We start from the raw sequence: 14,570 nt of genomic DNA on the forward strand, positions 1-14,570 counted from the left end.
ATTGTGAGTCTTCAACATTCCTATAGATCTGACTGTGAAAATAGATTAGCCTAGTGAGGGGCTTTTCATATTGAGAATTCGTATCACTTTCTGGTTTAAGTAATTTCAACAAAATGCATTATTTTATGTTAATGCATCTGTGGTTGTAGGAAGTAGTACAACAACCATCTCTTTCTTTAAAAGTAACAATCTTCTCTCCTCGGGTCTAGATAATTGGGAAGAATAAATTTTGTCTAATGCTCTCCAGCACAGAAAGTAAACCCTGCAAGACAATTTCTTGCAAATAGATTAAAAGAAATTCTGTAATCTGATAGCAAAGCAAAATTATAGTAATAGTTTCTGAAGTACTCCATATGTTTCTGTTTAATTCCTTTTAGTCAGTATGGATCACTAGCTGGTTATGGAAAGGACTCTAAGCATGGTGATTTGAATTCCAGGTAAAAGGCAAATCTCTAGCAGAAGCCATCAGTGGGCAGAAAGGTAAGGCTGACTTCGTTATTGCTGATTAAAAGAAAAATTACAACACATACCTGCTTCAGAAGATCTGGACTAAAATAAAATTATTAAATTCCACGGTAGAGCATGGAGGAGTCCTCACTCTTTTCAGAACTCTACAGTAAGGACCCTGACTTCACATCACTTGAATTTTATTTCTTGAACTATGTGGTAAAAACAGATGAAAAAACCCCACAAGTCTGACTGCAGCGAAGTCTGCAAACCACAAAAGGATCTGCAAAGTGACTGCATGTTAAGCACTGGTTCTTCAGTATCTCAGATTAGTTCAGACACAGCACAAAAAAGCAAATGCCAAGCCTTTCTGCATTGAGATTCCTCACTCACTAGAGGCACGGTTTTATGTAATTGTTCATAGACATGTGACATACCACAGGAAAAAAAGAAGAAAACTGAATAAAATGTCTGCAGTGCTTTGATACCATCAGGCTGGAGAGTAGAAGGACAGCTGGAAGTACTAGAGAATAGACTGACAAACTTCTCACTGCATCATTGGGAAAACTGATCAATTCAATCAAATCACCAGTTCAGTAACTATAAAAGACAAATAACCTTCCACTGTGGGGGCAGAGGCAGCAGGAAGAAGAAAATGGGAAAAAGCAAGAAGAACAGAACTCCACCTGGTGACATGTACACAATTTATTTTTTACATTTGTGGCTTCTCTTCCTACTAAATGTCTGGTTATTTTTCCTTGGTTATGTGTATATTCTTCAGGACAAAGAAGATGCCCTCTAGGACTGCAAATGGCTTAGTACATAGCAAACACTGCCCCAGAGGTACTTCCCAAGTTTTTGGGGTTTTTCTGCCCTGGTGCCAAATTGCTCAAGTAACAATTTCTTACAAAACTTATCAATTACAGAATTCTTTTTTTTTACTTTCATATAAACACAAACAACAACAGCACTATTTTGCACATCATTACAATTCACCTTCACCATGCCAAATCCACCTTCACCATGCCAAATCCACAGCCTTTTCTCCTTTGTAGCTTTTTTTCCCAAATACTTATGTCCAGCGGTCAAAAACATTTAAACAAACTGTAAAGTCTTTAAATAAGAGGAGGAAATTAAGTGCACCTAAACTATAATCCATTCTTTGTAACACGGCGCATAGCTTTTCTAAAAGAAAACCAGCTGTTTACTCACCATCTTACTGTATCATTTTTTGAGATTTAGTATAAATCTTGGCACTGGCTTTTCATTTCTGATCTTGAATCATTTCAAGTAATTTTAAATAAGAGCACAGATCTAAAATGATTTATTTTCTGCATTATCATCTTGTTCTGCTTTACCACAGTGTTAAGCACGGCTACATTTTAAATAAGTGTTTAGTTCATTAAGCTAATTTAGGCATTTTAGTTCCATCTAACCCAAAAAAATCTAATTCACAATTCCTACAAGAAAGATAACTCACACACCTAACAGAGATGTTCAAAGCTGCTGCTGTCTTGAGTCTTCCAGTTCATCCTCTAGGCTTTTATGTTTTTACAGGGATCAGTTTACAATTTTTGTAGATCTGTCAGCAGATTCAAATTAAAATTAATTGTCTAAACTTGTAGACTCATGAGAACAGGTCTGCTGTTCTTCACTTAATGTTACTGAGATTAGGCTTGAAAGCACAAGAGGAAGGGAGATGTAGGGCTTTCTGAAGCCTATGTAATGTTTTGTTGTCAAACTATCATTGTTTTAGGAAGGACACCATCAAAGGCACAAATAGGGATTTTACAGCAATTGAATTATGTCTATTTTTAAAAATGGATCCCTGCTTATAGGAGAAAAATATTGCTTTTACCTTACTGATAAGTGTGACGACATCACCTTCTCGGATTGTGAGTTCATCATCATTCTGTGCTTCATATGGAAATATCACTTTGCAATACTCCTTGGCTGAAAGGAAGAACATTCAATGTGATAAATTATCACTTTATAACAACTGCTTATCCAAGGGTGAAAATCTTCCTAAAATGTTCCACAAGTGTCTCTTTCATTTTCTTGCCATCTTTCTCTTTCCCTTTCCATTTTAGACCTTCATAAACAGCATGAAATATTTAAAAAACTGCACACTGATGAGCATTCCCACACACGTCATCCAGGGACTTGGCTCTGTAGCCCCAGAACCATTATCTCAAATGAAATTGCTCCAGACGGCAACCTGCCACAAACCATTTCTCTTAGAGTTAGTCTGTATCTGACGCTTGCTTCAATAGTTCCACTGGTATGGCCTTCCACCAGATCATATAAATTTGAAGCACAAAGGACTCAGTAGGTTGACATAGCTTATCTATCTCCTGGTGTGCAAGAAAGCAGATATTTCTGCATCTGTGAAGATGATAAAATAATAAATAATTCATTAATAGATGTAAAGAGTTATGGTTGGACTCAATCTTAAAGGTCTTTTCCAACCTAAATGATTCTATGATTCTATAACTAAACCTTCTGTACACTTAGCATAAAAGTTTTGAGCATAAGTGTAAAGTTTCCTCTTCCCTTTTCCCTTTACTGCCTATAAATAAGGGCATCATCTCAACTTTCATCTGGAAAATACAGGAGCCAGCACTCCTACTCAGAAATCATAAAAAGCAGTTGTCATGAAAAGAAGTTACTTACAAGATGTTGCTGTGCAACAGACAAGTATGTCAATGTGCCTTACAAATAAAAAGGGAATATGTATTCCAGCTGTTAAATAATGTCTAGAAGTATGTGATGCTCTAAGACAGCAGATTTGAAAAGACCAAAGAAACACACACAGAAACTACTGGACCCTTTGTAGAAGGGCATGTGACTTTTTAGAACTGTTCACCTCATTTAAATGTCTCAATTTAGATAATCTCTACCTCTAGTCAACTGTCATATTCGATGCGGAGAAACAGGTAGTTGCAGGCCACAGAAATCAAAATTCATTTGAAACAACAGGACTAATTTCTTTATACTTACTGTAAAGAGAACCTGCATGATTACACTTATGTGTATGTGAGGCTCCACTGGAGGGCTGCTGGCTGTAAACACAGTCAGCCTGAGAAATGAAACAGGACTAATGGGGAAGAGGAAAGCTCTTCTCCAGTTCACACACTGCCACTCAGAAATAGCATGAATTTTATGTGGCACTGGTTCAAGTAAACAAGAATTTCTTAGGCTTCACAGATTTATTTTCCTGAACACAAAAATTTAAATTTATCTATGATTGTTAGCACTTGGTCTTCTGGCCCTGCCCCGTACTGGGTCTGTATGGGATGGATTTAATTTCCTCCACAGCAGCCAGCAGGGTGCTGTATTTTGGATTTGTGACAAAACCAGCACTGATAACACACCAGTGGTTTGGCTATTGCTGAGCAGCAGCTGCACAGCGTCAAGGCCTTCTCGTCTTCCCCACACTGCCCCTCTGCAAGTAGGCCAGGGGTGGGCAAGAACTCGGGAGGGGGGACAGCTGGAATGGCTGACCCAAGCCCAGCAAAGGGATATTGCAGCCATGTAACCTCCTGCTCAACAATCAAAAAGGGTGAACTTCAGGGTGTTGGTCTGGGAGGCAGCCACTGCTTGGAGACTGGCTGGGTATTGGTCTACTTGTGATAGGTGGTAAATGATTGCCTTTGGGTCGCCTGTTTTTTTCCTCTTTCATTCACTTATTAAACTGTCTTTATCCATGAGTTTTCTTGCTTTTGCTCCCCCTGTTCTCTCCCCTACAGGGGAGCAAGTGGCTGGGTGAAGATTAGCTGCTGGCTGCGGTCAACCCGCCATAACCTCTCTGATGTCTCTGAATAAACAAGAGACAGATGAAGACAACAAATATGATCTTTGAAAAAGAAATATGAGCAAGGAAAAAAATAAGCTTCTTTCACGGTTTCTGAGAGCAGGGAACACTGTCAAATAAACATTTGGTAACACTGTCAAATGACTGGGCATGTGAGAACCGCCATGTCACAACTAAGATTTCAGGCGATGAAAGGGGTTTCTAACTGCTAGTTTACTGCATTCTGGAGAAAGGATTTGGATTTGTCTTCATGGATCCAGCAAGGATGTTTCACCTGCTCACTATCTTGTCGTCAAGACAGTGTAATAACATTTAACGTAAAAGCTGGTGGAAAGTTGACATATACTGACTTAGGCAGATGCAGAGCAGCATATAAGAGAAAAATGAGATTCATCACGCTTTTACACTTCAGTGTGTATGCTTCTTTAAATAATATTTTTTTCCTATTCTGAGAGTATCTGCATCCTGAAAAACAGCTTTGCTAAATAATAGATTCAATGCAATGTACAGAGGTAATGTAGATAGAATACCATACTAAGGAAGCTCACTGCTGCATATTCAGGGAAGTGTCTGGTTACTGGAAACAGACTTAGCACCTCTTTTTTAGGATACAGAAGCCAGGCTGGGTTCTCAGAGGCAAACACCACCTAGGCCCAAGGAGGATCATTCCTGAGTATCCATTCTAAAGTACATAAATTGTTCCTCCATTCACTGTGTTATCTATACACTGTATAATCTCAAAGATTAGATGGAAAGCCAAGCATAACACACAGCTAATCAACTGAGAAGAGCAGCCACTGTACCACACTAACAGTACTATTCTGAAAGGATGACAGTGGTGCAGCTCTCACCCAAGGCATGGATGAATCCCACATGTTTCAGGTTAAAGAATGATTTGAACAGCAAGTGTCTCCACGGGGTTTGTGTCTCCCGAGTCCTATAACAGGCAATCCTCCTTCAGCTCCCCCTTGCTATATGAAGACTGTAAATCTGAATAATCCTTCAAGATGAAGACCTTGACAGACAAGAGTGGAGAGAAGCTTGTGGCTTCAGCATCTGAAAAAGTCAGTTGATAATCAGAAAAATGCTCTCTTTCACTTTTTTTTCCCATCTTTTCCTCTGAAAGTATATGTCAATGTGGATCTCACAGTAAGTGGCTGCCAAAAGCAGCAAGACTTTAACCAAGGAATTCATAGTCTTTCACATACAGCAAATGGCTACGCATCTTTGCCTTCTAGTTTTGATGTCAAGAATTCTATTCTTCCATGACCTGTTCACCGTCCCTACTAAGCTCTTACTTTTTCCTTTTTTTTTTTTTTAAAAAAAATACCCAGATAACAGAGAAACACGGAATTTAACTACAGAAAAATGTCAAAAACCCCAGATCTTAAGCTCAGCCAAATACTGATGCAGTTCATGAAAAGCAAGGAGACAATCTTGTGAGAGGCACCAGAGGAAGCTGGGGGAGGCTCATGGCTGCCCCATGCACTGAAGGTTGGCACAAGGACACAGGGTGAAGGTGCTGCTGTGGAAAAAATACATGGTGTATGTACAGTAGAAATCTGGACTCCTTGAGCGCTATTTGCACTGACATACACTAAGTCAATACGTTCCCCTTCCGAACAAGGGCCCTGTGGATCACGCTGCAACAGAGCTAGCTCTCGACAACACAAATGGGTTTGGAACAATGTAAGTGACTGGACAAAATCAGCTTTCAAACTTCTCCTAAAGGAATGGTAGATGAACGTGATTTAAGTAAGTAAAAACAAAGCAAATAGGACTCAAAATAATACAAACCTTTAAAATCAGATGAATAAAAGCAGAGAATAATCTAATACATTATGTCACTTTGGTACTAAAATTGTTGTTTTTCAGCAGAGCGTGATACCACAAGAGGATATGGAAGCATTTAATTTCAACAGCTATGTTTAAGTAGGAAGGAAGAAAAGATAAAAGGAAATACTACTTTCAGACACAGCACTGAGAGACCAACTGGAACTTGCTGAATTTGGGGTTTTTCCAAGTGGGAAAAAAACCAAACCAAACCAAAAAAAACGAGACACCAAAAAACTAAAGGTCAAAATAATATATTCTATTACAAGTGTGGTAAATAGACTTAAGCCAAATTATAGCTTCAAACTAGGATGCCAATACTAAGTATCCCTCAATTGCAGGTGATAAATCTCATTTTTACATTTGACATCCAAGGCTGGGTTTAAAAATCACAGATGGTTCTTCTATAAGCCTCTCTTTTTCCCTCTGATCTAAAGACATTTAAAAAAATACCTGCTAATAAACCCCCAACAGCAGACATCTTGGAATCAGTAAGGGAGGAGAAAAGATGATACTCATGAGCTTTTTAGTCCTCATATATTAATTCAACAATAATTTACCCTGTCAGACCACAGAGTCTCTCCCTGCAAACTCAGAGCTCCTCCTAAGCAAAGGAGAACAACCTGCCATGGGCAATGGGCATTGCTCAGTGAACTGAGTGAGCAGACAAACCTTACTACACATCTTACAACTCAACAGCCTGGATCTAACACAGGGTGTGCAGCTTCTGGCCCAACACATTCTGAACTGAGAGGGCTTGGGCTAGGTATAACCCCATTTGAAAATATGTACCCTTGGCTGCATCCACGGGCAACCACCTCAAGGGTATGTGTGGCTATGGTGGATCCTTTTGCAATCCTCACAGGAAACCTGTATGTTCCATTACTTCTCTGAAGTGCCGGTACACCAACACACGCAGCATAGGGAATAAACGAGAAGAATTAGAGATCTGTGTGCAGTTGGAGGGCCATAATCTCATTGCAATTATAGAGACACAGTGGGACAGCTCACATGACTAGAATATTGTCCTGGAAGGCTATGTAATTTTTAGGAAAGACAGACCAGCAAGGTGAAGTGAAGGAGTGGCACGTTATGTGAGAGAGTAGCTTGAATGTTTTGAACTCTGCCTGGCGGGGAGGGATGAAGAATGAGTTGAGTCCTTATGGGTGAATATTAAGGAAGAGGCTAACAAGGGGGACACTGTTGTGGGTGTTTACTACAGGCCACCTGATCAGGAAGAGAAGGTTGATGAGGCTTTCTACAGACAGCTGGAAGTAGCCTCACGATCACATGCCCTGGTTCTCATGGGAGACTTCAATCACCCTGACATCTGCTGGGAAGACAACACAGCTAAGCACACACAGTCCAGGAGGTTCCTATAGATCACTGATGGTAACTTCTTGACATAGGTGGTGGAAGAACTTACGAGGAGAGATGTGCTGCTTGATCTTGTCCTAACAAACCAAGATGAACTGGTTGGAGATGTGAGGGTTGGGTGCAGTCTTGGCTGCAACTACCATGAGGCGGTGGAGTTCAGGATCCTGTGTGAAGGAAGCAGGGCAATAAGTTGGACTAAACCCATGGACTTCAGCAGAGCAAACTTTGGCCTCTTCAAGGTCCTGCTTGGAAAAATCCCACGGGATAGGGCTCTAGAAGGTAGGGGGGGGTCCAAGAGAGCTAGATTATATTCGAACATCACTTCCTGCAAGCTCAAGACTGATGCATCCTTATCAGCAAGAAATCAAGTAAAGGGAGTAGGAGGCCAGCCTGGATGAGTAAGGAGCTTCTGCCAAAACACAGGTGGAAGAAGGATGTTTATGTAATATGGAAAAAGAGACAGGCCACCTGGAAGGAATGTAAGGGGGCTGTTAGAGTATGCAGGGATGCAGTAAGGAAGGCCAAGCTCCACTTGGAATTAAATCTGGACAGGGATGTCAAGGACAACAAGAAGGGCTTCTTCAAGTACATCAGCAGCAAAAGGAAGATTAGGGAAAATTAAGGTCTGCTCCTGAATGAGGTGGGTGCCCTGGTGACAGATGATACAGAGAAGGCAGTTACTGAATGCCTTTCTTGCTTCCATCTTTACTGCTAAGACTGGCTGTCAGGAATCCCAGACCCTGGAGGTAAGAGAGAAAGTCTGGAGAAAGGAAGACTTTCCCTTGGTTGAGGAGGATCAGGTTAGAGATCGTTTAGGCAAACCGGAATTACTGGAGGGAGTCTAGTGGCAGGCTACAAAGATGATCATGGTTCTGAAGCATCTTTCTTATGGGGAAAGACAGAGGAAGCTGGGTGTGTTCAGCCTGGAGAAGAGAAGGCTGAGAGACGATCTCATCAATGTTTATAAATATCTCAAGGGTGGGTGTCAAGAAGATGAGACCAGACTCCTTTCAGTGGTGCCCAATGATAGGATGAGGGGCAATGGGCACATACTGAAGCACAGGAGGTTCCGTCTGAATATGAGGAGAAACTTCTTTACTCTGAGGGTGCCAGAGCCCTGGAACAGACTGTCCAGAGAGGTTGTGGAGTCTCCTTCCCTGGAGACATTCAAAACCCACGTGGACATATTCCTGTGTGATCTGCTCTGGGTGAACCTCCTTTAGCAGGTCAGCTGGACTAGATGATCTCCAGAGGTCCCTTCCAACCCCAACCATTCTGTGATCCTGTGATTTTTGAACTGTACTGTCCCAACTAGACTAGGTACAATGACAATACAACAATAAGCATCTTCTCTGCCCATGTTCTAGTCCTGTCCTTTGGAAAAAACCATTGCTGCCTTCTCTGACAGATTGCAAAGCCCCAGGGTGACGTGCAATTCCCCTTCCGAGCATCATCCTTGTAGCTCAGAAGCTGGAAGAAGCAGCAGCAGCTGCCATGAACTAGATATTTATCTCAAGTGGGCTGTCACTGCCCACATTTAATTGAGGAAAAAATCTCAGGACCATCCTAAACACTATAAATGGGCTATCCTCTAAAAAGAACAGGATGTTTTACGGGGACAGTTAACATACATCTCCATTCAGCACCTTATGTCCCACAGTCTGTCCTGAGTTCAAAATGTGGCTTATTTAATACAGTCTCAAGCCTGCCCAAAAAATCATTGCTTCTAAGAGGAAGAACAATAGCAAGAGATAACATAGCAAGAGATAACATTTCTACAGAATATGGCTGCTGCGTTACCTAGGCCATCACAAGCACTATATTTCACCCACAGAATTCAGTGGCTCAATGAGTATTTACAATTGCAGTATAAAGCACTGACGTCAACATACAGACCTTCCATATGACTTGGGGTCCTGCAGTGCTGTAGCGGGTAAATTCATTTGTTTGTATTTTGAGAGACTGGTTAAATATTATACTGCTCAAACTAGAACTAAGCAAATTCCATTTACTGTATCAGTGGACCCTGTTCACTTCAAAAGCATGCCTCTTCTATTTGTTCTCCTGCCAGGCTCTTAGGATGAGCTGTGACATTCAAGACAGCAGTCCACAGACAAACATACCTTCAAGCTTAAATTTCACAGGGGACAGCGACTCTGGAATTTGCTTTTCCTCTTAGGCCACGATGACAGAGTTTCCTCCTCTTATCTCTGCTGCTGCTTCCTTGTTGTGAAGCAAGAACTGCTCCACCCCATGGCAAGACTTCCTCCATCTCAGGCAAGCTAACCACTGGGCTGGATTCACCCTTATAACTTTTCAGAAATTGATTATTTTTTTTTTTTTTAGTAAAACAAAAAAACCCAGCAAACCTGTACAGTTGATTTTTGAGGCTTAAGTATTTCCCCCCGATTAAGCCTAAATCATACTCCAATCAATATGAACACAAACAGTAATTTTAAGTAAGAAAACAAGCAGCACTGAAGTAGTATTCCTTCAGCTTAAGCTTCCTCTCTTTAAATATCACTCATAACATGTGTCTGAAATGGAATAAAACGTACAAAATCTAGTGAAAAATTACAACGTTACCAAAAATATAAACCAGATGAAAAAAATCCAAACACTGCATTCAGCAGAATTTGGTGTTACTATTAATCGCTACACTCAAGACTCATAAATGGATCGCACTAGTAAATATTTTCATAGAACTTCGAGAGATGCAAACTGTCGAAACACCACCTCACCAAACAAAAAATAGAAACAGAACTAATTAGAGCCGCATTAATCTAGATTCGACTACTCCTTATACCTTCTACCGTCATGCAAAAAGATAAGTTGCTTGCTAAGATTTTGGTATTCCTATGCAATAGGTTAACATGAATTGTAAATAGTCAGTGAGTGGAGTAATCAAATGAAGTGCCAGAGTTAATGCATTCGGTGACTTAGCTGTTTTGTTGTCTGCTTATTTACACTCATCTTTGCAATCTCAGTAATCTGCAATAGTTCTCTCCGTCATTGTGGATGTTTTTGCTTTGCTGAATTTTAGAATCCAACAGAGCTACTTAAAAATGTATATATATTTGCTACAATATTGCCTTTCCACCACAAGCCACTCAAACTAAAAGCAATCTGCCTCATAGAAAAAACAGTATGTCTCACCCCAGAGGTAGAATTATAAGCACACATGCATGCATATGCCATGCCAGCTATGTAAAAGAGATGGAAATTCAACAGTGGAATAATTCCCCTTGAAGTCTAGCACCCACAAGCCTAAATTAAACAGCTTTCCCCTCTTCTCTTCAAAGATGCATTCTTTCATTCCTAAAAGGTTAGTGATGTTTTCCAAGGGACCACTCAAACTCTGTAAGGATTTGTGCTTTCACTGTGCTCCCTCTTTGAGCAAAAGTCCTCCTTGGCCCTGAAGAGTCATCTGTTTATCCCCCAAATTCTTAAGCCCATTTTTAATGGAGATTTACATAGCAAATTGTTGGGAGATGCACCTATAGAACATACTGCTCTGTCACTTGCTCTGACCAACTCATCCCATTGCAGAACTTAGGCCATCTTGCATACACTAACAGCAAATGGTGAGCACATCAAGTGTCTTGCTGCAAATCACTGCCTTATCACATAAGAAAAGCTATAAGAAAAAAGCAGACTCAAATTAAGATGTGGGAAGAGTCAGTAACCATCACTTCATGCTGAAGCCTCTGTGGCCAGAGAGAAAAGATGCTACTGCTCCCTGTTTCCTCTCTCAGCATGTTCTTTTACAGTGCAACTGAACTTTTTTTATCCATTTGAGACTAAGAAATAACATTATCAGTCATGGGAAGGAACAGGTGAAACATGAAAAATTGTAATATTCTTCTACACCTATAATTTCTCTCGTGCTTGCAGCACACATCTCCACCAGTAATCTCAAGGGAATCTGAATCACATATCCAAAAGCTCCCCCTCCATACTGAGCTGAATTTATGGATCTTCTGTTTCTTGCTGCTTCTTTGGAGAATGGCGCGCTACCTCTTTTATTCAGCAATTTAAGACTCCAAGGAAGACTGGGATTCTACCATCCCAGGCAAAAGTGAAAGCAGCTGAGGTCCAAGGTGGAATGATACTTCTGTGCTGAACACTACAATTACAACATTCATCAGTTCTCTTAGTCTGCAAACTTCCCTGGATTCAATGCATTTTCAAGCTTGTTCATGGCAGGTTTTTAGAAGAAAAAAAATGGAGAAATGACAAATAGTAGATAGACCACAGTCCTACGCCAGATTCAGATTACATTCGTCATGTTTGATTATCAGACATTAACTGTATTGTGAAAAAATTATTCCTCCACTTATATCAAAAACCAAACCAGACTGAAATATGTTTCATTTTCACTGAAAGGTTTTTCAATTTAAATGAAGCACAACTTCAACTGATTGAAAAGTATCTCCTGTGATGCCACTTGGGGCTAAGACAATTATATATAATTACATTATATCAGAGCTTCCTACACATGTGCTTCTCTTTCCCAAGCAAGAACAAAGACCCCAAAAATTCCACTGAGGCCCTAGAGATTCAAGAAAAGACAAAATGTCCTAAATAATAAAGTTTAGGTAAATTCATAGAACATGCAAAGATACTGTACAAATAAGCAGCACACCCTTCGCACAAGTTCTGGCAAAAGGGATGTTGAATGATGTTTGCACACAACCATGGTAAAAACAGACGGCCACAGAAGAAGAGGGGTTTTCTGACCAAAAAGACAAGTCTGAGGGAAATTACAAAGAGGTGAAAGAAGAACCAACCAGATCCCAAAAGTGTTGATGAAGAAGTGTCTCTATCTGTGTCAACCAGAGCTCAATGTGTCACTATAAAAGGTATAGTTCTCTAACCACCGTTCAGAAGGTTTCCGTGTTCCACATTATATTAATAAGCGTTTGAAGTATGAAACCCCAGTACCCTGCAATTCAGTGAGCAGCTTCAGCTGCCAGAAGCATGAGCTGATGTGGAAAGAGGCAGCCATCTCCCAGCCTGGCTTACCACACAAGGGCTAGTACTGCAGGGAGGAAAGTCCAGGGGGCTACCCTTTCTGATGGCACCTGCACTCAGACCAGCTTAACCTGCTCATGCTGCAGGCTGGGAAAGGTAATTCCAAACCACAATGGTTCAGGAGTCCTGCTCTACACTACCAGTTTGCACATTTTTCGGTATTTCAAGTTCTCTCTTCCTCAGGGCAAGATCTCTCGCAGTACTTCCTGTTAACAGCCTGGTGACACAAGGGGAACAAGGTAAGAGGATGCAGCAAGTCAATTAGCGTGGGGCACCTAATCGACAATAACCCACTAAAAGCTGTTTTAAACTGCCTTTGCAACTCCGAAAAAGAGGCAAAACAGGTCATAACCATATACGTCTCTCAGACAGCCCCTGCTCTGCTGGTCCAGATGTTTGCCCTCCTATGTCTATATGTATTCCAGTTCTGAGACAAAATGTTATTTGCTGACTATCTAAAAGGATGAACACATCAGAGAAGAAGGACTGTGCAAGACTTAAAAAACTCAACACTTTATATTATACTCAGTTTCTTTTCTAAGGCATGGCTGTTCTCTGCCTTCTTATTCTTTTCTTCCAGAATCTGTAACATTTACTTGTAACTTTATATAAATAAAATCAAAAGATGGGGAATATATATCTCTAAGTTATTTGGTAAGCTATTAATAGTTACATATGCCTTCCCAGAACAGCACTGAGATCTGCCTAAAAGATTTAATTATTGCTTTTTGTTTACTAAGCACTGAAATGACAAAAACAGAACTGAAGTTCTTGGACACTTCATTTCCCATACAAACTATACCACCCACACAGATTATTGCTGCCACAGAAAGACAAAAGAGGAAAAAACAAGGGCACTCACAATGAGATATATTTTTCTATGACCTACCTACAAGTTACAGCCTGAAGTTAAATCTTATTCAACTCTGATTAATTTCGAAGGACGCTCAAGGCTGAAAGCTGATCACATAATTTAATTTGATTTTTGGTGGCAGAAAACTCAAGGTAGGACTACCAGAGCAAAAACAATTCAGGGGATTCTGTGAAACAAAGCATTCTGTCTACATACTGTCTACTCAAAGTTTATCCTAAATATATATATCTGCATTTTGCTTTTCATATATAGAGGACGCTCTTTCAACCAAAACCAGAGAAAAGTGTTCAGCTTGGTTTTAAGAGGCTTAACAGCACAAAGTGCAAAGAAGAAAAAACTATGAAACCTACTTTTTGTTCTGCTGTCCACTTCTATTTTTGTTGGCTCCTGAGTTGCTGTGGCTGAAGGTAATTTCTTCCCAACACTCTGAAAAAAAGTAATTATTCTCCTTTAAAATTTGCAGGTTCGGTTAAAAGTTGGACAACATAAAAATTGTAATAGAAATACAAAATATAGGAGTAGAAAAAGTACAGTAAAGAAACAGAGGCAAGTTAAACTATACTTAGGTTTGTCGGGGGGGGGGTGTTACCTTTTTTAAAAAATTATAAAGAATTCAAATTTTCGATCCTCAAATTTTCCCTTCAGGAAAATGTTTACTAATATTTTTAAACATTAACCGCTTAACACAGTTTCAGGGGAGAGTCACAGAAGCTTCATTGGTGCACTGCATATGTGATGAAATTACTTAAGGAAAGGTGCTATTCAGTACAAAAAGTAAAACTGAAAAAAGAGTGAGGGAGAAAAACCCTTGACTTCTCTCTGTACAAAGAGTATCCATTTCAGTAATTCTAGACCGAGTGTGATTTTTAAGTTGACAACACCTCTTTCAATGGTTCCCATTTTTGTTTATTTTGAGCAAAAATAACTTACAGAGGAGTACTGCAATAAGCAATAATCAGCTTCAGACAGGTAAGCTGAAAGAACAGTAAACAAACACTATCTGCACCCCCAGCAAAATAAAATAAAATTGGTGATATTCATCTTTTTGTATCTTCACCAACAACTATATGCATGCTATCCCGTCTCTCACTCAGGTTTTCTACCTATCAAGAAAACTGTCTAGTTGAGGACATAAGCATAATTATTACTTGTTTATATAGATACATAGAGTACGCAAAAGCCCCATCTGTA

At 40.0% G+C, this 14,570-nt stretch overlaps 1 protein-coding gene across 3 annotated transcripts in view; it reads right to left on the bottom strand.

Moving 5' to 3' along the window:
* Window positions 1-14,570, bottom strand: part of SH3KBP1 (SH3 domain containing kinase binding protein 1) — a 236,335-nt gene that overhangs the window by 56,125 nt on the left and 165,640 nt on the right. For all 3 annotated transcript variants that reach the window (XM_065646473.1, XM_065646464.1, XM_065646482.1), the window contains 2 exons: window positions 13,730-13,805; window positions 2,306-2,400 (listed from right to left, as the gene is read on the bottom strand). In XM_065646473.1, coding sequence (XP_065502545.1) covers window positions 2,306-2,400; window positions 13,730-13,805 — 171 coding nt within the window. The remainder of the gene's footprint in view (window positions 1-2,305; window positions 2,401-13,729; window positions 13,806-14,570) is intronic.

Source organism: Caloenas nicobarica, chromosome 1 (genome assembly GCF_036013445.1).
Source record: "Caloenas nicobarica isolate bCalNic1 chromosome 1, bCalNic1.hap1, whole genome shotgun sequence".
In the NCBI taxonomy this organism is placed as follows: domain Eukaryota; kingdom Metazoa; phylum Chordata; class Aves; order Columbiformes; family Columbidae; genus Caloenas; species Caloenas nicobarica.